The sequence below is a fragment of the Euprymna scolopes genome, chromosome 32 (assembly GCF_053919585.1).
Source record: "Euprymna scolopes isolate OS-2025 chromosome 32, ASM5391958v1, whole genome shotgun sequence".
NCBI classification, from domain to species: Eukaryota; Metazoa; Mollusca; class Cephalopoda; order Sepiida; family Sepiolidae; genus Euprymna; species Euprymna scolopes.
In genome coordinates, this window is record NC_136513.1 from 2,330,336 (window position 1) to 2,356,246 (window position 25,911).

Here is a 25,911-nt window from a genome sequence, read left to right on the forward strand (position 1 = left end):
ATCCAAAACCATAGATCTCAAAATGAAAAATAAATGTGTAGTTCTTTCGGAGTAATGGCTTGAGAAGGTGTTTATGGCGTCTGCGTAATTAACTATCAAGGGGCTCTTATCATTATAAATACCCCGAGTTAGACACTCTCATCAGGAATGATCGCAACTTAACAAGAGATTACAAACTTCCTAACAGTCAGATAATGAAGAGACACATTTGCATGGTTTTCTACAAAGCCGGTTCTACAGGTTTTTTACTTTATGAACTTTTCCTAGGATCACAGTAATATATATATCAACGTAGATAACATGTCTTTACATTTACATCAGTTTCATGAACTGGAACAACTCATATTAGCTGAACAGTAAAACCGTTTTTAACCTGTGCTTTATCTTGGTTAAATTTAGATAAATGTCTTTCATAGGTCATATTTGTTCATACTTACCGTTTTGGACACATATTATGAATATATATATATATATATATATATATATATATATATATATATATATATATATATATGCATATATTTTCTATACGTGCGTGCATGCGTTAAATAAAGACAGGAAGGCAGTTTTTCAAGTTTTTGAAAAATATGTACAATTGTTTATTGCTGTTAAGAGTTAACATAGATAATAGAAATGTTACAAATAGTCGTAGAGAAGATCTTTTTTGATTCGTATGCTATCATCACGGTGATTATAACAAGGATACAAAAAAGAACTAGAAGTAGCAATAGCTAACGTAGTAGAAGTAATATTAGTTAGAGTAGTTGTATATTATAACATTATAAAAAAGAAAGTGTGTCATACTTGATAGAATTATAACAGTAATAATAATAACGGTACCATTTGAAGTAGTGTCAGTAATAGAAACCAGCAAAGATAATAATAATAATAATAATAATAATAATAATAATAATAATAATAATAATAATAATAATAATACCAATATTAATAATAATAGTAATAGTTATAATAATAACAGTATTGGTTTTGGTTGTAATAATAAAAATGACGGTTATAGTTTTATCCAGAGATAAATATGAGATCGTTTAAAAAATGAAAAGTGATTGAGTTGTTGAGTAAATGTTTCGTGCAGCACGGGACGCGACAGCACACGCCAAACTCTGCTCTAAGCGTCCATAGGACAATGACAGTGACGTGACGACAGCTGCGACTGTGGAGAGGCACTTCATGAAGCACGTCCCACAGCGGCGGGGTAAAAAAAAAGATAAGGATCAAAGTATACATCTACTTTGGGGTCATCATCTTAACAAACTCTGAAAAGACAGAAAAAAGAAATAAAAAGCATTTTAGAATATACATGTATCGTGGTTCGCGTTGTATATATATATATATATATATATATATATATATATATATATATATATATATATATATATATATACATGACAAATAAGTGGTTAAGACGTTCACAATTGTTAGTTCGGAATTATGTATAGATATACATTACCTTCATATTTCGTCACGTTCACTCTGTCTAGTACTAATAACCTATGTTCTTCTCTGTATACACTTGTATATCTAATAGATTTTATTAGACTTCCTTTACTATAATATGTATTCATTAAAACACTTTACGGGGATCCAATCTCATGAAACATCTAAAATTTCAACTACTTTATGCTCTAAAACTCCAACACAGTTAGTGTGAACAATGCTAGGTCTTCCTAACAAACAATCTACGAGCTATAGTACCAGGGGGGTTCATTCTACCCGACTACGTACTACCTTTACATGTTTTTGTCGAGCCATTTACAAGAAAAATAAAATTTTCCCATTAAACTCATCATTTATAATCCCCTTATAATTTGATTTCGTTTAATTTCGTATAATTCAATTTCGTTTAATTCTTTTTCCACTGAGAATTACACGAAAATATATCATGGAAAGATATTCGTATTTGATAATAAGATTTTAATTTATAAATACAAATATCTAAGCCATATTTAAAAATTAATTGAGAATTTTAATCAACCTAATCTATATTTGCGTATTTGTTGTTATTAAATATATCATTTTAAATCAACATATTTTTATAAAAATAATTACTGTTTATGAACGACGAATCCATGTTTTCTAAACGTGTGAAATCGTGGATTCGAATACAAGCATTAATCTATTTGCTTGACACACGTTTTTTTTTCATTGTGACTTGCTTTGATACCTAAAACCGAGTAAACGCATTATGACTATTCTAATGCGACTATTGCCATGTATTAGAATAGGAATTTACAAAAACAGAACCCAATAAAAGGTGAAAAATGTAATTATTTCTCTATGAGAATTGATGAGGTGCATGATTTACATTGTGTGAACGATACTTTTTATCTGTTTGTGATACGTAGAACGTTTTAATAGACCGTTCAGGTGCAGCTTTTCGAAGTATGAAACTTAAAATATGAATCGTCATGCCAAACGCTGGACTCTCTTGAAGTACGAACTAGTCTTATATTATTTTGCGAAATATGTTTTTGCTTTTTTTTTTTAGATATGGACGTGTATTCGTATTATTTGGATTCTCCATGCTACTATTCTCAACTTAGGAATTATTTTTACAATGTTTTGCTCGGTTCCCAAGTTTAACAAGGTACACATGAAGAAGGTTGGATGTTATATCGAAACGCTGTGAAAATTATGATCAAGATGAGGTCAGTAGTCGAAATATCCAAATAATACGCATCACAAATTAAGAGAAAGTTACTACTTTGTTTCGGAATATTTTAAGAGCTAAGATTTGCATTATTTTCCGTTTGAGACTAATGTTCTCATTTTATATGTAATACTCACAACTTTTCTTCCGATATAAACGCTGATGTTTCTTTTTTTTCTATTTTTGTGTCTTTTCGAACAAAGAAACATTTATGTCAAACTTGGCAGCCGTATAAATTTTTTAACTAACAGTGGAGATAAGTTTTTGAAACGGTTAAACAATCACCATGTTTTGTTTTTTCTTCTGTGTGTCTTCTCGAAGAGAGAAATATTTATGTCCGTACAGATTTTCGAACTCACAGCGATAATAAGTTTTAGAAACGGTTATATTATAGAATAGCTAGCATTTCAGCCCGGCATTGCCCGGGTGTTTGAATGTGCGTGTTGAGCAAAAAAAAAGTGGTAGTAAGAATTCAGGCTCGAACCCGTACCGTGAAGGAGGAAAAGAACGGGGAAAAACCTGACGTCTTTGCTGTTACGACCACCGCCAAACCAGAAATGTCGTAGGTATAAATTAAGGCTACACAATCGAAAAGAGGGGATGACTTTCGAAAATATCGGCGGAAAAAGCGCCCTTTCCTTGTTGAAAAGTGCCCAGTTGAGGGTGAAGAAATTAATTCTTTAACCAATTATTCGGTATTTGTCGTCTGAAGGACCGAGCTTCAAAACGATACTGATCTTGTAAACATGCGCAGCGCCTGTCAAAAGTTTTAGGTAGACATGCGAACATGCATACATACATTTATATATTGGTAGCTCAAATTTTCGATCCAAACCGATTAAAAAGCTTGCCCTATCTCTGAATACACTTTATGCAAAATTTCAAATGTTTAGACCCGAAATTGAGTAATTTGGTAGAGACAACAGAGATCATTTTTTTTAAATTGGCGCCTATTATGACACCTTAACATTTATTGTTTCGGGCTCAAATCATATTATTAAGTTAGATCCCAGCCCATGGAACCCATATAAAAAATTTCAAGTGTTTAGGCCCGTAATTGGCGGAGGAGTTTGGTACAATTCTCAACGGTCAAATCGTTGAACTTTTACCCCTTAACAGCTAAATTTCTGTCCGAAAATTCATTACAAATCTCAGTACCCGGTATATCAAATTTCGAGTTTGTAGACTTAAAATTGACAGAGTTATTTTGTCGGGAATTGTACACAAACAGACACACAGACACGTTCACTTTTATAAATATATAAATTAAAACTTGTTTACTTGTAAAAAATGGTAGTTCCTGTCTTTTGTTTACGCGTAGAACCGTTTTGTAAAACGCATCATATTGAAAGAAATTGTACATTTTTTTGTTCCGTTAAATCTATAGGGCTTTAGTTTATAAGTATACTTGCATGGGTGCCCGCTGTTGCCTGGGTGTTTGGAGGTGTATCCTGGACAAAAAAAGCAAAAAAAAGCGGTATTTTTTAAATTTTTTACCCCTATTATTACCCCTTAATATTTATTGTTTTAGGTTCAGATCAAGTTATGAAGTTATATCCATGTCCAAGGAACATATATCTAAAATTTCAAGTGTTTGCCCCAAAATTGTCAGAGGAGTTTGGTAGTTCTCAAAGGTAAAAATGTTGAAATTTGATCCCTTTACATCCAAATTTCTCGCCGAAAATCGATCAAATAGATTTTCCCAAAGCTCAGTACCCTGTAAATCAAATTTCGAAGCTGTAGACGTAAAATTGGCAGAGTTATTGCGTAGAGAAATATACAAAAACAGACACACAGACACTTTCACTTTTATACATATATAGATAAATAGATAGACTAATAGATTAAACAAAGATATATACGTATACATAAATATATATGGAAACAATTTTTTGTTTAATGTAAAGATTTTACGCAAATATTATGTAAGTATAAATCATGTCGAATATCTGTATGAATGTAACTACACGTAATAGATGATCATATAATAAGGAAACAGAAAAACCTACGAGGGAATCAATTAAAATGAATGTTTAAAAGAATATGCAAATTAGCTAGATATTTTCTCGTGAATGCACTGCCACAACCCATATTTATAAAAAAGTGTACTTTCTTTTTAAATAAAAAGAATAGCGTGTTTTAATATGAATATCATTCCACACAAAAGATATACGAATTTATAGGAGTATAGATAGATAGATAGATAGATTTGAATGTGTTTTATATGAGCTGGAATTTTGGGGATTGAAAGATTTTCTAGTGTTAACTATTTTACCGATATTTTTATTTTATAAATTAATGAGAACTCTATAATATAAAACTGGATCAAATTGATTCTCATACAGAAAAACAACATAGAAATTTGCATTTTTTAGCATCAATTAATGTTTTGTTTAGAAAAAGAATAATGTCTATTATTCTCCTCTGACATATTCACATAAATAAATCAATAATACTATACCGAAGCCAGAAATCTGTACACCATTAAAAATTAAAATTCCAACATTTATGTTCAAATAACTCTAGAACATATGTGTTGATTAACAATTAGTTCCTTGTACTAATCATCAGATATTAAGGTTTCAATCCGTTTAATAGGTGTTAATAAATAGGGAAAATGCGTTAAAGCGAACTAAATGTGAACCATTTCGTAAATTTACAAAGTTCGATCCGAATGGAGGACTAATAATATTAACTAAAACTGATTAACATAAACGTTGGTCTAAGGGAAACGTAACCGACCGAAATAAAGAATAAAGGCTACTAAAATCAATCTTGGGAAAAAACTTATTTGAACAGTGTCGTAATTCCTTTCAACAAATCCATCTTTAAGTTAAAAGCTCTCCCATTATCTGTTTCTTGATCTCTATCTTTATCGTTCTGTTGTTAGCGTCTACATGTCTAAACATAGTTTTGACCAAGTGACCAAAGCAATTATCGAGCTACTTCAATTGTGTTAGCAACATCTGCCCACATTGATAAAGACGCCGATGATGTTTGGTGGGACTATAAGGCTGGCCACGTATATTATGTTAAAGTTCATTAATCCGAAAATGAGATAAGCATTTATAATAGTAGGAAGGAAAAATATCGCGAATAATTGTGTCTACGACACACACACACACACACACGCACACACACACCCACACACACACACCCATATATATATATATATATATATATATATATACTCACGCACATGCTCACACACAAGTACATACACACATAGACACAGACACAGACACACACACACACACACACACACACACATATATATATATATATATATATATATATATATATATATCTGTAATTCGGTCTCCATTTAACGTCCGAACAAGTTAATCTAGGGATCCGGCATACCTACGTCATTCTGAAAGATTGTATTCTCTGGCTTCTTCTTGACATTCGATGAGTCTCTCTGATTGATAGCGTTTTTCGCAATAGCATTGCTTGTATTTGATTCGTAGATCGAAGGGAAACCAAAGTTTTATACTGAAGAGTGACCCACACGCATACACATCGTTTCCTGATTGTGGAAGAAATTATCAATAAACTGCATCCATGAAGATTACAAAATTATCGCCTTCAGATCTATTGTAAACATGCATTGTAAAAATCATTTACAAGACAAAGGAAACGTACTTAGTGTCCTTAATTATTTTTTCAATTATTTAAATATATTTATTCAACTGGGTATCGTTTATCTCATTAATTCATTCTTGAGCGATTTTCATCCTTGAAACATCCTAACAGATTAGTACAAAACAGAATACTATTTATTATACGGAGAATTTATTGTATTTATTAGTTTTCGTCTTTCATTTGAAAATTATATATCTGAGAAAGAATAATCTATCAATCTCGCAGATTGAATGCAATCAGTAAAGACAAAATAAAATTCACTTAAGACGAGATGCACCCACGCGTCTGTTAAGTTTTTTTCTACCTTAACATCATATTCGATCTCCCCTTCATGCTAATTTACTTGACCATTATTTTACGAGGAATTGTTAAACTAAGCCCAAATATTTAGCTCTATTCTCATAAAGAATCTCAACCGGGAATTTTATTTTTACTACATTGACAAAAATGTCCATTTCATCATTTTGTGATTAGTATAAGAACTGCTATTCATAAACACGGCTTCATTGAAAGGGGTATCTACTTAGTAAAGACGCTATTATGGATTTAATCCCTATATAATTATGCTTTGTTCATCTTAAAATGCATACTAGCTTTGTAATATCCAAACCGAAATGAATATCAGTCCATAATATTAAGCGATGTCAACTCTCGCATACTATTTAACACCTTTAGGATAGTAATTATTTCTCTTTCATTATGCCTTATACTTGAGTAATAATATGTGCTGAATAGATTAATAACAACCGTTCTTATTGCTTTCATCATGTCGATTGATGTCCCATGTATAAGTTTGAAATAACATTTCAATAAAGAAACGCCACATAAAATGGAAGCATAGAAAACATATCCATCATTTCTTTTTATTACTTATCTAAATGTCTTTGCTCTTCTACGCAATTATGACGAACGAAATTACAATTAACCTCGTTCTTAAAAGTAAGATAATTTTAAGCTACATATACAGATACATACATATAGAGATGCATCGATCAATTTATATATATATATATATGTGTGTGTGTATGTGTGTATGAATTCGTGAGTATTTGTATATATACCTATATATGTGCATAAATGCTTATGCACATTTCTCTCTCTCTCTAAATCTTTTTTTCTTTTTTGCGACCTTCTTTCTCTCCCCCTTTTGTTCGGCGTCAATTCATCTCAATTGCTTCTTGCATATGATTAAGCCTGTAATGGTCGGCCTATTGTTATTTCTTCCCATAATTGTCCGTCCGACAGTTAGAAGCAAATAAACTAATAAAGAGTGATGGCCTTTTAATTCATTGATTCAAGCTGAAAGATCTATCCTAATTCACTCAAATTAATAATCATTCACCAATCTATATCTATCTCTCTCTCTCTCTCTCTCTATATATATATATATATATATATATATATATATATATATATATATATATATATATATAATGGAAACAGTTATGAATACACTTATATATATATACATATATATCAAGAATGAGAGTCCATATATATATATATATATATATATATATATATATATATATATATATATATATATATATATATATATATGCGCGGGTGTGTTTGTATACTTATATTATATTATTCATGATAATATAGCCCCCCATGTATATATATATATATATATATATATATATATATATGTACAATTCTTAAGTATAAGCAACGAAAAATGATTTTAACGTGTTATCTTAATAAAGTTACCAAATGTGTATTACCAAGATTCACGCGCTCTACAAAATATAAATAAAACAAGCTTATAGAAAGTTTACATATATAATATAACCATAAATATTATTTTTAATCAGTATTATTTAACTTGTAAGCTCTCTCTCTCTCTCTCTCTATATATATATATATATATATAGAGAGAGAGAGAGAGCTTACAAGTTAAAAATACTGATTAAAAATAATATTTATGGTTATATTATATATGCACACTTTTTATAAACTTGTTTTATTTATATTTTATAGAGCGCGTAAATCTTGGTAATACACATTTGGTAACTTTATAAAGATAACACGTTAAAATCATTTTTCGTTGCTTATACTTAAGAATTGTACATATATATATATATGTATATATATATATATGTGTGTGTGTGTGTGTGTGTGTGTTTAGATATGTATATATATGTATATATATAATATACACCCATATTCGTAATATGAGATATAATAGGTATATATTTATATATATCAACTATAATCATATATATAATCATATATAATCATATATATATATATAGATAGATAGATAGATATTTATTAACATATATATATATATTGATATAATAATTAATTGATTTATTTTGCGCTACGAAACAGATACTGTCAAGATGTCTATAAGTCAGCTGAATTAGAGGGATAAATTATTGTTAATATCATGAATTTTGGAATATAACATTTTGCCATTTATTCTCTATATTGCTCTGTAAGTTTCTTATATAAGGATCTGTGTATAAGAAGAAAATAAATTTCTACAGAAATATAAATAAATGTATATATAATATATATATATATATATATAGCAATTAAGAAGGGAAGACTTTTATGATTCATAATAGTATGTATATAAATAAATATAGATTCTCTTAATCTTCTCTCCAAAAAGGGGGAAAAGGGGAGAACAGGAGAAGAAATAAAGAGAAATAGGGAGCCAGCTGCCCGGTTTCGACCCTCGTTTCTCAAAGCTGTATCGAGGGAATTTTTAAAACAAAGAATGAAAAAGCGATTAAAATTGTGTTTTATTCTATTTACGGCAAGAAAAAAAAGTGGGAAAACAATTTAAATAAAACAGCGTTATGGTCGAATACCCTAGAGATTAATCACGTTCAAACACAGGAGATATTCCCTTTGTTTGCGAACGGAAGGTTCTCTAACTCGAACGTTAATAGTCTCTCAGATCTTAAGGTGATATAGTGAATGAGCACGACTTAGACTAGAAAAAGTGTCCGTGTTAAAGATCGCTGCACAAGACGGGTTTTTAAGTAAATGCTCCGTAATTGAGGGTCCGCATGTGTTAGTAACAACGTCCATTGCCCGGTAGGGTCCATTCATAATTTTACTGGGTACATATTGTTGGAGTCTTCCATATAATCTTAATGTCGTTTCGTTCGACTCAAGTAGTTGGCACCGCAATCACATTCAAAATTGTAAATAACGTTACTATTATGATGGGGGGGGGGTAGAACGTCTTTTCGAGAAGATGGTAATAAAGTTGTTGTAGAGAACACAACACGCACATTGGCAGCAAAATAACATCCATGATCTGCTGAACTTATTTGTTTGGTAAATTTCTCACTTACTGTACCGAACCAAGCCAAACGAAGATAAATTGGGCATTTTGACTACTATATTCTCTTTAATTCGAGAGAATTCAGCCAATATTTTTTAATAACTGACCTAATCAAAACTAGTGGGCTCCCGTTTTTGGATAAAGTATCAGTGATTGTTTCCAATTCATCATCTAATTTTAACTTGGAACAAATCTTAAGGACACGATATGTTAGGGTCCAAATTAGATTTATCTTACGTTTTTTAGTGCAAAATGAATCTTAACGAGTGTACAAACCTGTAAATGTTGGTTTGCGGTATATAGATGTATGGTAATTAGATGGCGTTTTTGTTACCAATACACCAAGGAAAGCTATGGACGAATTGCACTTTCCCTCATAGGTGTACTTTAACGCGGGATGCATTCCATTGAGTAAGGAGAAAAAGGGTTGCTTCCTTTTGGTTATAAAATAAACAGAATGTGTCGTCAATATATCGGAAGTACACTAATGGTTTTATGGATCCAGATAGTAAGTGCTCTTCATAGAACCTACAAAAATATTCGCCATGGTTGATCCAAGTACTGAGCTCACAACCTCTGTTTCCGATACATACTATTGTTGAAACTAAATTCCACAGATGTCGTGGCAAATTTCATAAGTTCAATAAAGATGTTTTCAGGAATAGGAGGAGGAAATATCCGGCCCCGATATAAAAAATCTGCACAGATATCTATAGTTTCCAAAACAGGGACACAAGTAAAAATATTGCTAATTTCATAAGAGCACATACATCTATTAACAATCTTAGACTTTTTTATAAAGTCAGCAAAATAAAATAAATCTTTCAGACAATACAGGTTGTAAAATGCCAAAGACCCATTTTGAGACCTTTTGTGGCAATGGCCCTACCATGGAGAGAATGGACCCTAATGGTATATATATATATATATATATATATATATATATATATATATATATATATATATATATATATATATATATATATAAACCTATTTTAAAAAAGAAACATCAACTTTGGGCATACAATCTCCAATACCGGCGTTGACACAGGAAAGATTATGCGTAGAATTTCAACAGCAATTGAAAAGTATAGAAACGAGAAATGGACTTTTGTCATGTTATTCATTGTCTCTATATTTCTCCGCCTTCCCCTCTTTTTTCTTATTTTCTTTATATATAGGTATTTAGATATTTAGATACATACCTATACACACTTACACACACACACACACATATATATACAAATTTACGTGTGTAAATATATATATATATATATATATATATATATATATATATATACTTGCAGTTCAGCCCGGCTTTGTTCAGGCCCTATGCACTATTAATAACTTTTTATGTATATGTATATATTAAAAAAGTGTGAATATGTACGGTAATGCCTTACATACATACACAATAGGCTTCCTTAACTACCATAGAGAAAATTTGTAGAGACCGCAAACGTCAATTTCTGAAAACTTTGACCCCAATTTTGGCCCCTTAATATTTATTGTTTTATGCTAAAAATTAGTTAAACTGTTTGACCCATGTTGAAGTAACTTACATCTAAATTTTAAGTTTTTACACCCAAAATTGGTAGAGGAATTCGGTAGATTCTGCAAATTCCTGAATGTCTGAATACATTTTATGTTAAATTTTAAATGTTTAGATTCCAAATTGGCTTAATAGTTTTCTAGAGACCGCAAGGGTAAAATGTGCTGAACTTTGACCGCTTGGAAGCCCAATTTCAGAAAAAAAAAGAAACCCGATTTAAAAGCTTACCCTCTGCCTGAATACACTTTATGTACAATTTCAAATGTTTAGACCAGAAATTGGCTGAATAATTTTGTAGAGACAATAGAGTGATTTTTTTTAAATCTTTGACCCGAAATATGACCCCTTTAACATTTATAGTTTAGAGCTCCAATCACATTATAAATTGGATTCATGTCCAAGTAACCTATATCTTAAATTTCAAGTGTTTAGAGCCAAAATTCGCGGAGGGGTTTGGTAGAGTTCCAAAAGTTGAAATCGTCGAAGCGAAATTTCTAGCCGACACCCGATTAAAAATGTGTTCCCAAAGTTCAATACTCCGTATGTTAACTCTTGAGTCACTCTCTCTCTCTCTATATATATATATATACTCCTGTAAATTCTTTTTTTTTGTGTGTGTATTGATATTCATATTAAAAACGCTCTTTTGTATTCATTTAAAAAGAAAATACAATTTTCTTATATATGGGTTGTGGAATTGCATTCACTAGCAAAAGAACTAGCTAATTTGCATATTCTTTTAAACATTCGTTTTAATTAATTCGCTATTAGTTTTTTTCAGTTTTCTTATGGAATGATCATCTTTAGTTAACTATTACGTGTAATTATATTCATGCAGATATTCTACATGATTTATACTTGCGTAATATTTACGTAAAAAAGCTTAAAGTAAACACAAATCAATAAATGTTAAGGGGTCATAATATGGGTAAAAGTTAAAAAAAATTTCTGCGGTCTCTACAAATTACTCAGACAATTTCTGGTCTAAACATTTGAAATTTTACATAAAGGGTATTCAGAGATAGGGCAAGCGTTTTAATCGGTGTGGGTCTAAAATTTTTAGTTACCGATCTATAAATGTATGTATGAATGTATGTTTGCATGTCTACCTAAAACTTTAAACAGAGGCGGCGGATTTTCAAAAGATCAGTATCGTTTTGAAGCTTGACGTTTCAGGCGACAAATATCGAAAAATTGGCTAAAACATTAATATCTTCACCTTCAACTGGCCACTTTTCAACAGAGGTGTTGCTTTTTTCGCTGACAGTTTTGAAAGTCACCCTCTCCTTTCGATTGTCTAGCCTTAATTTAAACCTACGTCACTTCCGTTTTTACTGATTTTGCGAATGTTTTCAGTCCCGCCCCCTTTTCTCTCCCCACGTATGTTCCGTGTAACGAAATACATATTTTTTTTTAGCCTGTAAATGATTTTATTTTTCTACAGAATTTCTTCTAGATCATATATCAATCTAAACCACAATAGCATATAGTTATAAACTTGTTCAACTTACGTGTGGCATCTAGTCCATAGAAAGATTCACAAGTGTCATTAGACGCCATAGACAGCAAGTAATGCTTTAAGAAATAATATCGTAAATAGCACAAGTATTTTGCAAAAATGGGATTGCATTTTTATAATTTTTTTTAGTTTCTATAGTGAAGTTGCATATTTTATTTTTATCTTTAAATAAAGTTATATAATACGTATAACGGACCCCTATATGTTTCTCTACATGCCCCTTTCCAGTATCATTAGCATAGGTTCTTCGTAGTGCAATAGACGTTGATGCGTACCTTCGTAGTTGACCATCCCGTCGCCATCAATGTCGGCTTCCCGAATCATCTCAGTGATTTCCTCGCTGGTCAGTTTCTCATCAGAGAAGTTTGCCATTACCTGGCGCAGTTCGGCAGCTGTGATTAACCCGTTACCATCCTTGTCAAATACGCGAAAGGCCTCACGCATCTCCTTCTCAGGGTCGGTTGGACCCATCTGCTTAGCCATCATCTCAACAAATTCCGCATATTCGATGGTGCCATTACCTTGAAAAAGAAAAAAGAAATAAATATAATATTAATATAGTATTGCTTGTTCTTATGGGAAATAAAAATCGCGGTGATTTATCGGAACATTTTATTAAATAGAATATATGTGAGCAAACATGCATTCTTATATACATATATATATATATATATATATATATATATATGGGTATATATATATATATATATATATATATAGTCAACCACATAGAATACTGTTTCGTTGTATCACAACTCATCATCGCGGCTATATATATACATATATTGACATATATATATATTCTTATATATTGATATCTATTGATACATGTATATATATATTGATATATATATATGTATATATTGATATATATATATGTATATATTGATATATATATATATGTATATATTGATATATATATATATATATTGATATATATACATATTAATATTGATATATATATGTATATATATACATATATATATATATATATATATACAGCACGAAAAATTTGGAATATTTTCTAGAAAATATATAATAAAATGAAATACAATCATTCGGGCTGAATTTCTAGGCTTATTAAGCCTAACATATCACAAACTTACTAACCACCAAACAATTTTTATACTAACAAATCAAAATTTAAGCATATAAAAGTGAGGAAATAACTTTAGTTGATAACAAGAAATCTGATTAGAACATGTATAGATAACATCAATTATTAAAACTAATATTGCTTATGGCTATGCGCCGACAATGAACAGACGAGGGAAAAGGGACTTTTTTACTCTCAGCTGAAAGACATCCTACCAAACGTCTCTGGGCCATGCGAGTACCAGATTGTCAAACTTACAGACCTAATCAAGACTACCTTCAATTTCACCATAAAATCTGCACAAGAGAAGGCTAGACTAGTCAAAACTCGGAGATAGAAGATGGCAAGATAAACTACAACTGACAATCTATTCAGCATTGAAGACATCAGTGAATATTTTGATTCTCCATAATAAAAGTTGACCTCGCTAACCATGCCTGTATTCTCTGCTGCGGCAGAGGTACTTTGCTACACAGAGAAGCGGAATGCGAACTGGTTCAACGAGGATGCCCAGGAAATTAGTGATGCAATGAATCATAAAAGCAAGCGTTAAAATCCAAACTATGTAATCCGACTAAAGCAAGCCAGAATAAGCTGAAATAAGTTAAGGCACACACACACACACACGCACACACACATACACATACACACACATACGCACAGACACAGACACACACATACACACACATACACACACGCATATATACATATATATATATATATATATATATATATATATATATATATATATATATATATATAAGTCCAGAAAAATCAAAGAGACATGGAAAACACATGGTGGCGGATAATAGCTGAAGATATGCAGAATCAGGTGGATGAATTCTGCAGCTTTCTTCAAGTCACCGAAGAAGTATATGACCCCGGAGCCCAGATGATTGGCACCCACTTATCAGAAGATGTAAACGTTACAGTGACCCAACCAAGACAGGTAATTCAAAGATGACAAGAGTACTTCGGATCACTATTCAATGTAAAATGCAATACTGATAAGATATTAAGCCGCATAATAGTCTTCGCCCCAGTAGATGGATCTGATAAACACACCAACTCTTAGGGAAAGTAGGGACACAATTGACAAATCTAAAATGAACAAATCTCTAGGAATTGACGGTATACCAGCTGAAGTGTACAAGTTTGACAGAGAAGAACTCATAAGAATACTTTACCAACTCATAGCAAAATGCTGGAAAGAAGGAGCGCTACCACACGAATTCAAATATGTCAAGATCATTCCAATCTATAAAAACAAAGTGGAGCACAAGAACTGCAGTTATTACCGAGAAATATCCTTGCTGACCACTGCCTGGGAAATAATGGCTAAAGTGGTGCAAGCTCGGCTAGCAAGACTCGCGGAAAAGGTCTTAACCGAATCACAATGCAGGTTCAGACGTGAAAGATCCACAAGAGATATGATCTTAAGCCTACGGCAAATCCGAGAAACAACATTGAACAGTACCGTGAGCTCCACATAGTCTTTGTGGATTTCCGCAAAGCATTTCATACGGTCGAGCGAAAAATTCTATGGAAAGTCTTTAAAGTGTTCGGATACCCCGATAACTTTGTGATAATGATTAAATAATTTCACGAACGAACAAATGGGGGAGATATAGTAGGGAACCGAGAAATGAACTCTTGCAAGTAAACCACGACACCAAAAAAAGATGTGTGCTGACCACACCACTATTCATTCTATTACTGACAAACGTCCTAACACGCTTCATCAAAGCATTGAAGAAAGTGTCTTCGTCTGCACGCGTTCCTACGGGAAATTCTTCAACCTTTTAAGACTGAAAGTCAAAACCAAGACAAGGAAGACGCTGATAACAGAACTGTTGTTCACATTCGACACTGCTCTAAAAACTCACAATTAAGCTCAGATGCAGATGATAGTTGATACCTTCTCTCAAACAGCCAGGAAGATCAGCTTACAAAGCAAGATAAGGGAGATAGAAATGATGTATCAGCGCTTACCAGATAACAACGGCCACCAAGAGCCTATAATAATAATCAATAGCGAGACGCGAAATGTTGTTCAAAACTTCAAATATCTTAGAAGCACTCTAAACACTGACAACCGTGCTGACAAAGAAATAAGCTGCCGAATCCAAACCTCATATGCCGCCTTTGGTAAGCGGTTCTGGATGAGGACCAGTATCCGGCTAGACACAAAGTGCAGAGTCTTCAAAGCTGGTGTCCTGCCAGCCATGCTGTACTCAGCAGAGACCTACAATCTGTATAGAGAATACATAAGGAGACTGGAAGCCGTACAGCAGAGACACATCAAAATAGAGTGACTACGATTGAAACGTGAACGTTCTCTAAACAGCGTGGAAGGTACCTTACTATAATGAAACTACGATAGACCATTGCTAGAATGGAGGAAATCCAAAGATGATCTTTTGCAGGGAAGTGGAAAACGGAACCCGCAACGTAAGAGGTCAGAATCTTCGGTACAAAGATGTAACAAAGCGGAACAAAGAAGCGATGAACATCAATGTGTAGAGCTGGGAAGAACATGCCAAAGAAAGGAGTAGCTGGCGGAACAGTCTCTCCAAAGGGAAGGAAGAAATATACAGATTGGAAACACCTTATAGACGACACAACTGCGATACCCACATATGCGGTGCTTGTGACCAGAGGTTTCACAAAGAAAGATGACTGTGCTAACACCGAGGGATAAAGCACTGAAGGCCCCGACTAGTCATCGTCAAGACTGGTGCACTGCATAGTGATGATGATGATCATGATGATGATGATCATCATCATGGAAGCAGTCTAACACTCATAATATACTAGATATACTTGTTCAATTTCTAATAATGTCTTTATTTAACAAAAATTAATGAAAGTAAATGCAATGTATTCCCTGACGCTACGTTTGTCGCCCTGAAATTATATTTTTTCTGGTGTTGAACCAATGTAATGACGTCACATATAACGTTGTCAACTGTTTTTATTCACTTCTATATTCAAGATATTTGTTCCTTGGAAGATAATTCGGAGATCTATCCGAAGTAATGAGTATACATATAGAAACAGTATTATTTATTAGTTTTTTACACAAACCTATATGTTTTTTTGTAAATAAATGTATAAAATGGGGTAGTAATGGCTTAAATAAATATATGTGTGCATTCATATATATATATATATACACACATATATATATGCATACTTATGTGGGGCTTGGGTATTTGTATGTGTACGTATATTCTTCATAATTTTATTAAGTATAGAATCGATTTCGCAATAAAATGTATATACAAAATTGTTATGGTTGTTTAAAACTGTTAAATGGTCGTTGAAGTCATACATGACATTATCAAGCCTCCGCTAAACTTCAGAATCACATTTACACGAAAGACAATTGCACTCTGACACAATTAACAGTTCAATTCTGAAAGGAACACGCTGAAATACAATTCACTAAATGAATAATGTAATTCTGCTTCAAAATATAGATTAATTTAAACAATTAAAAGCTTTAACTGCCACAATGATTTTATATTTAAAAAAACGCTGTTATATCTGAGGGTTACGCCTCGTGCGTTTTCAACAGCAAAAATAACAACAGTAGCAGCACGCGGGTACTTTAGATGTTACTTGCACAGAAAAAGATAGCCATATAACTCTTTCACTCTCCAAGGATAGACGTGTTACGGTCCTAAATATATCGGAGATATTTAAACGTTAAAGGAGAAACAAATAATATGAATCGTATTTTATCCGTCTTTTAATAAAATAGTTTGCAGTTTTTGGTTGTTTTATTAAGATATCGATCTTTTTAGTCAATGCTTTTAAAATATCTTAATTTTATTAACATTTCACACGACGGATTACATTTTTAAAAGCACTAAAATACTACATTCCAAAATACGCATACACACACTAATACACATTACCGTATATTGTATATTCTTTATATACTTATGCAGCTTTATATATGCCGCTTAAGTATATAAAGAATATATATAAGTCTCGAAATAAAGACGAAACGTTGATGAACACATAATACGGTTTGTTCCTTTTTATTTCTCTCGCTCTATCTCGCTCTCTCTCTCTCTCTCTCTCTCTATATATATATATATATATATATATATATGAGAAAAGAAATTAAAGCTGTCAATTAAAATTTACGATTAAATATATCATTCAACAGAATACACCCAAAAACAATTTTCAAAGTTCTTATTCCGCAGAGTTTCAAAAAATGCTATTTTTGCTATTCCTTTCACCATATGACAGAAAGAGCTTAGCAAATTATAATTGTAGCTGGTCTAGAATTTACTGGTTGAAGCATTAAATGAAACTCAGATTTATTATAGCCATATATTGCAAAATGTGCCTGTCCGTTATAAAATGTGTAAATAAATGTGAAAGAATGTAGAAAATGTGGAAATGGACAGTAACAAACATGGAACGTTATTCCCGGTTTGTTTCTATTCTTTTTGTAACATTTTTTTAAACTATAAATGACTTCAAGATCAACACAGCGGATTGAGCTATTGCTTATTATATATTGCTGCTCATAGCGAACATTGCTTCTGTTTTTCTGCCGTTTTCTGTTTTTTTTCTGTTTTTGAGGAGAATGACGACACATCAATCCATTGGTCGATGGTCGTTCGTTAACATCGACACATCAACCGGTTAAGCAATAACTTCTGTGCATGGCGATACTTACAGCAATGTTATCACATTTACACATCATCATGTCCAGAACGCTAGAACGTTTTCTTCCTTTTTGTACCATACAGAACTGAGTGGTGATAAACTAATATATAATGATGTCATTTCTATTGATGAAAGACTCGCTTATGTGATAAACGTAGAAAGAATATAACTCAAAATCTCATCACTGCGTCTATGTCATATGTGAAGGGCTTTGCTAAAAAGCAAGCAGCGAATGTGTGGCTCAAATCACATAAATACAGTATTTAGGTACGACTCGACGCTTTTGATCAACTGATATAGTTAAAACAATTTTTCTACAAATTGTGATAGCAAGAACCTCCACCCGAATCAGGGTAACATATGAAATTGCATCCTATTTACAGTGTCGGCAAAAAGTAAGTTCGCACTTATAATTTCTACAGAAATTGCAAATTTAAGCTTAATCTAATGCAATTGTTTAAACAAACTGTACCTCATTTCATTCCCCATTTTATTCTTCTATAATTATACCTGTTCATATTTGACTTTTAATTGAAATATTCTAGTGTTCACGTCAATTTAAAAAATAACTTCAAATTGAGGAGGCAAAAGGAAAATCCGCAGCAAGAAATTCGCTTAAAACCAACTTAAATTATCGCCTCTAAATCAGTTTAAAATGTGCACCAACAGGCAACAAAGCATCTCTCATCGTAATTGTTGTTGTTCCCGGTTATACAACGTAACATTTAGTCCGTATGCCTCGAGTTTCTCTTAGTGATCGTCAGAAGATCAGTAATCCCCACCTTTCTGGTTTATCCAATCGAGAAATTGGATGCAGATTGAAATATGATGAGAAAACGGCACGACAGAACTAAAACACCGGCAGTGTTTGTGATGCCCCTAAATCTGGTCGTATTTGTGTTATTTCTAGTAGAGAAGACAATGCTATCAAGATCCGCAGCCTAAGAAACAAATTTGAAACGGCTCCCCAAACTCCACAACAGTGCAGTCTTCTTAAAAACTGATCTCTTTCTACTCTCAATAACAGACTAAAGGAATGTAATTTGTGAGGATATGTTGCAAGGCCCAAGCCAATGATTTATTTTAAAGAACAGAAAGCGTCGTGTGAACTTCGTCAGATGTAATGAAAATCACGACTCTTCATATTAGTCAAAAGTGTTTTTTAGCGACGAAAGCAAGTTCAATAGGCTAGGCAGTAATGATAGGCAGTACATGCGTCGGAGGAAAACCGAAGAATTTCACGCTAAATGCTTAGTTTCAATGCTGCAAAGTGGTGGAATTTAAGTTTTGGTGTTGAGCATTATTAGTATCAATGGTCCAGGGCCTATAGTTCGCTTGCAAGGTTGAACTAATTCGATCAAGTACATTTATATGTTGACTGATCATTTTCTACCCTACTTTGGTCTGAATTGTGATAATATTCCCATCTTCATGCAAGATAATGCTCCCATTCACACAGCTGGCAATGTCAAGAGGTTCCTGGGAGAGCATGATATTCTGTGTTTTGATTGGCCTGTACTTCCAGACCTCAATCTAATCGAAAACTTATGGCATTAAATAAAGCAACAGCTACGAAATTATAAAATTTCAAATTTGGAAAAACTTTGGACAAACATTAAAGACAAGTGGGATGCCCTTTTCCTGGAGTACTGTTGCATTCTAATTCAAGCAATTTCCAAAAGATTGCAGGCTGTCAAATTGCAGTTGGGTTATGCTACTAATTCATCGTGTTCCTGATGTATTTTTGTTGCATTAATGTCCTAAAGTTAAATTTAAATAACAATTTTCAATTGTGCGAACTTTCTTTTTGCCAACTCAATTTGAAGTTATTTTATTTTAACTGACGTGAACACTAGAATATTTCAATTAAAAGTCAAATATCAATAGACAAAATATATGAGAATGAAAAGGCGAATCAAATGAGGTATGATTTGTTTATCCTCTTCCTAAGCAAACATAAAAATAAAAGGAAGAAAATTTTATTTTATTTTACTTTTATTTTTTTTACTTACTTATTTTATCCTCAATTATAAATTGAAAGAAAAAACATTAATTCATATAAACTCCTTCCAACAGACCTGTTTGCAAATATAACTGCTTCCACTGCATGAATTCTTACTCGCCACCTCCTCCAGTAACAAACAATAAAATAGCAACGTCCCGTAATCACTTTGGGGAGTACAATTTCTCAGTAGATATATAACATTCATAAACTAACCCAGTAACAACACTACCCACCCTCGCGGGATCGCAGAAATACCTGAATTAGGACCGAGGCGCGGGGCAAACCCTCTCGGTAACGATGGACCCGTAGATACTCCCTGGTCATCCGTCTAGGAGAAGGAAAACTCTGAAGCTAAACCTAAGGGGAGGAAGGCTTCTCCAGTCTTGGGTGACAACCGTCCTAGAGCTGGTGACTCAAACAAATTACCGGTCTGCAAACCTAAACTGCTTAAGGAGTAGATAGGCACCATCTATCGCCCGGCTTTCATATTTCTTCTTTTTCTCTTAGCCAGGCGTAGAGGTCGAACCACTGGGAGTCGACAAAAACAATCGGTGATCCATCTTGTTTCCTGACTAGAACAATGAACACCGTTTTTCTCCACTCCCGACACATCCAATCCCTTAAAGTGTGCACTTGGGAGTGTTCGAATACCGTAATGCCAGTGCAAGCAGATTGGGTTGACTTTCATAGAACTGCACGCCCGTGGAACTCTGTTCCGTCTGCCTGCTTCCCACCGGACTACAACTCGGATGTGTTCAAGTCCAACTTAACAAATTCCTAATGAACCGCCCTTTAAGTAAACACTTCATCAAATCTCCACACTAACGTAATGTACTTGCAATAACCATTATCCCTGAGTAGCTTCCGGGCCTTGATAAGTGGTGATCACTGTGTAAAAAAAACTATCATTTGATGGGTTGAGAGTACCGGATAGACTGTTCCTGGCTGCTGTGCCCGACTGGTAGTACAGGTACCCTAACCCTTTGGTAGCTGCTGCATCAACAGTTGTATAATATCGGGATGTTTGTAGTGTCATGTCGCGCATGGAAAGGGACCCTGCACTTGTCCTCGGTTGGCTATCCTGAAGCCACAATCCTAGTAGATGGAGGGATAGCTGATGGTCTGCCTGTGTTCCATGTCTTGTATTCTGCATAACCACTTGCTCAGCACCCCTTACCTTAACTGAAACTCTTCAAAATAAAAATGACAGTACATTCAAAAAGTACGCTAAAACCAGGCCAAAACTCAAATAAAACCAACCTGCCTTCTCCCTTTGTGGCTCGCATTTACAAAACATCCGTGGACTTAGAACTAATTTAAATCATGTTGAAGCTTTCTCTTAATAAACACCCCTAGATATCTTAGCACTAAATGAGACTAACCTACATTCCTCAATCCCTCTACTACTTAACTACTTTAACATGCTTGGACACCTTCCACTCTGGCGTAAGGACTCTGACAGACATATGCATGGGATTGGAGTCTACATTCGAAACACCCTCCCCTTGACTAGAGAAACTAAACTAGAATCGGACGATCAAGCTTTTATGTGCTTTAGACTTAACATACAACATAATATTAGCTACTTTTATTTTCTCTACCGCTCTACCTCGACCTAGAACTGTACCCTAATAGACAAAGTCTATGATAGCATAGATGCAGCACTTTCCCTCGACACTAGCGCACAATTGCATGTATTTGGTGACTTCAATGTCCACCACAGCAACTGGCTTGGCTTTCTACTTACACAGATACAGCTGGTACCACATGTCATGATTTCTCCATTGCCTATGACCTCACTCAGATTGTTCAGGAACCCACCCGTGTGCCCGACAATGATGGCCAGTATGCGAGCCTACTAGACCTTTTTCTCCCAACTTGCCCTGAACTATGTTCAGTTTCTGTTCTGTCGCCTCTTGGCTCTTCCGACCACTCTGTTGTATCAATTAAGATAAAAATGAAATGTAATAAGTCCCCAGACGTACCTCTCCATCGTACAGTATGTCGATACACTAAGGCTGACTGGGAGAGCTTCCGTACATTTATATCTGATCTACCTCTGCATTCCATGTTTAAAAAGGATGTGTCCTCTATAGTAATAGACCTGACGGAATGGTTAATTGTAGGTATTGACCGTTTCATACCCTCGAAAAAGTTTCAGCAAAAATCTAACAGCCAGCCATGGTTCTCTCCAGAATGTGCTGCTGCCATTGCGCACAGAAATCACTTTTTCCACTGTTTTACAACTTAATAGATGTATGAAAACTAAAGCCGCTTTCAGGACTGCCAGCAATCATTGTAAGAAAGTAATAAAGAATGCAAGAGAGTTGTATGCTGAATCTGTTAAGTCCAAAGTAGCTGAGCAGCGGCTTGGTTCCCACCAGTTTTGGCAAATAGCAAACAGAATCATTAACAGAAGCGTGTGCTCCATCCCAACTATTATCAATGGACCTGAGGTAATCTCGTCAGCATCAGAAAAAGCCAAACTCTTTGTCAAGAACTTCGCAGCTAATTCTACCCTTTGCGATCAAGGCTGCCAACCCCAAATATTTCCTCCTGTATCAGAAAACACGCTATGTGATATACGTATATATGTACGTGATGTATCCAAGCTAATCAAAAACCTTGATTCCAGTAAAGTAACTGGCCCTAACGGTATTCCAATTATAGTACTCAAAAAACTTCAACCTGAACTAGCGCCCATACTTACAAAACTGTTTAAACGTTGTATTAAGGAGAATAGTTTCTCATCTCCCTGGAAAATTTCATCAGTATGCCCTGTATTTAAGAATTCAGGTGATCGCTCATCACCCTCTCAGTACAGGCCAATAAGTCTCCTGTGCGTCATGAGTAAGTTGCTGGAATCTGTGGTAAATACAGAAGTAATCAACCATCTCAACAAAAATAACCTTCTTAGTGACACTCAATATGGTTTCCGTTATGCTAGATCTACATCAGATGTGCTTACAGTTATATCTCATAGGATTAGCAAATCTCTCGACGGAGGCAACCTTTCTAGGGCAATTGCTCTTGACATATCTAAGGCCTTTGATAGGGTATGGCATAAAGGTTTACTTCATAAGATCTCTAGCTATGGTATAGCTGGAAATGTCTTCTCAATTATTAAATCATTTCTTTCTGATAGGTTCATAAGAGTAGTAGTTGAGGGGCAAAAATCAGAAGCTCACAGTATTAATGCCGGTGTCCCTCAGGGGTCCATCCTGGGCCCAACTCTTTTCCTGATCTACATTAATGATCTTCCAAATCACATCCTTACATCATTTGTAGACATCTATGCTGACGACACTACCATTTATGGTAGTATATCTAAGACAGTAAACGACCTCTCCAATTCTCTCTCCTCTGATCTTGAGCACGTAGTACAATGGGGTAAAGAATGGCTGGTTACTTTTAATGCATCTAAAACCAAGCTTCTCTCTTTACATCATCAACATTTTGATCCACATCTGACATCAATTGAAATGAATGGCTCTCGTCTTCAGGAGGCCACAAGTTTTGACAAACTTCTTGGCTTGACCATTACTCCTGATCTTAAATGGAACACGTACATCAAATCTGTTGCCAAGGCCGCTGGAAAAACGGTGGGATCTTTCTATCGATCCGGTAGATATCTCACTGCTGATGCAATTCTCTATCTATATAAGAGCCAGGTACGTCCAAGGATGGAATACTGTTGCCACATCTGGGCAGGAGCTGCTAGAAAGGACTTGGCCTGCCTTGATAGAGTTCAAAATAGACTTCGTAGCCTCGTAGGAGATGTCATTTTCTCTTCCTTGCAACCTTTATCTCACAGAAGAGATGTTGCGAGTTTGTCTCTGATGTATCGTTATTTTCATGGAAAGTGTTCGAATGAGCTTCAATCTATGGTCCCCCCTCGCCAAACTTTCACAAGAAACACTCGTCTAGCTGTAAACACTATCAATAATTCCCCCCACTCTTTATCTGTGCCTAAACCTAAACGTAGATTTCATGAACAAAGCTTTTTTCTTAAAACTGCACGCCTGTTGAATTGTCTTCCGTTTTCCTGCTTTCCGGCTGACTACAATATGGTTGTCTTCAAATCTAACGTAAATAAGTTCTTGATGAGCCGTTCCATATAAGTTATCAACTTTACCAAATTTTCATTACTAATGATTACTATAATGTCCAATTTGTACTGTACACTCTTTAACCCTTATCCTCGAGTGGCCTCTTGGCCTTGATAATGTGGTTATGTCTATGTAAAAAAAAAAAAAAACACGTAACTTCTCTATATCCCATTTACTATCACAGATGGTTACTTTTCCAACTCGTTTCCCAGACCAGCAAGAACAACATGCATCACGTCTAGATCTGTTTCTGACCACAATTCCCAATGACTGTGTACCGAATACCCACATCCCTATTGGGAACACCGATCATGCACCGGTAATTGTTGAAATCGCCCTAACCTCTAGAGCTAAAACTGAAGAGCCACTGCTCAAACAACGAGATATTATGAAAGGCTTACTGGTAAGCCATCAGATACCTCATCAGGGACGGTCCATGGCAAAATATCTTTTCACTTCCTGCTGAAAATTGCGTAAATGAGACCACTGAATGGTTCAAAGTGGCAATTGAAGCACTTGTTCCCACACGCAAATTCTATAGCGAACCCCACTCTCCCCAATGGTTCACTTCAACTTCATAGCGCAAAGGCAGCATGCGTACCGCAAATTTAACCGACATAAATTTAGTTCAAACAGACAGAAGTACATAGAAGCCAGAAATAACTGTAAGAAAGAAATAGCGACAACTAAGAGAGAATTTACTGAAACCACCCAAAAACGCATCGAAGCACAGAAATTAGGACCCCGAGACTTTCTGAAAAATCTACAACAGTGTAGTAAATAATGCGCATTCAACAATTCCCCCACTATCCAATAATCATGAGGTTGTTTGCTCTGCAACTGAGAAGCCTAACATGCTTGCCAGACAGTTTGCCTCCAACTCCACACTGAACTCTGGTAACCACCCCCTCCCTGACTTTCCTTTGCGGACATACGCCACACTAGACGATCTGAAAATCACCCCTGCTCAGGTACATGCTTTCATAAGAAAGCTTTACACTGCAAAAGCATGTGGACCTGATCTCATCTCGGCTGTGCTATTAAAAAAGTGTGTCCCCGAATAGCTTCCGTTCTCTCCAAACTTTACAACAAATGCCTCAATGAATGTTGATTTCCTGCCTGCTGGAAAACTGCTTCTGTAGTGCCAGTTTTCAAGAATTTTGGCAAAAAAAGTGACCCAGTAAATTATCGTCCCATTAGCTTCCTCCCACTTTTCGCCAAAATATTTGAGACCATAATTAACGAAGCTCTAGTCCATCACCTTACAGATGCTAAACTTCTGATTGACAAATAATATGGATTTAGGCAAGCCCGTTCC

The 25,911-nt window shown here is 34.3% G+C and overlaps 1 protein-coding gene across 1 annotated transcript in view; it reads right to left on the reverse strand.

Annotated features, from left to right (window-relative positions):
* Positions 1-566: 566 nt before the first annotated feature.
* LOC145256185 (calmodulin-alpha-like) overlaps positions 567-25,911 on the reverse strand; it is a 265,833-nt gene continuing 240,488 nt past the window's right edge. Inside the window, exons 4-5 of the mRNA XM_080114774.1 lie at positions 12,967-13,212; positions 567-1,274 (exon numbers count right to left, since the gene is read on the reverse strand). Coding sequence (XP_079970900.1) covers positions 1,246-1,274; positions 12,967-13,212 — 275 coding nt within the window. The 3' untranslated portion in view covers positions 567-1,245. The remainder of the gene's footprint in view (positions 1,275-12,966; positions 13,213-25,911) is intronic.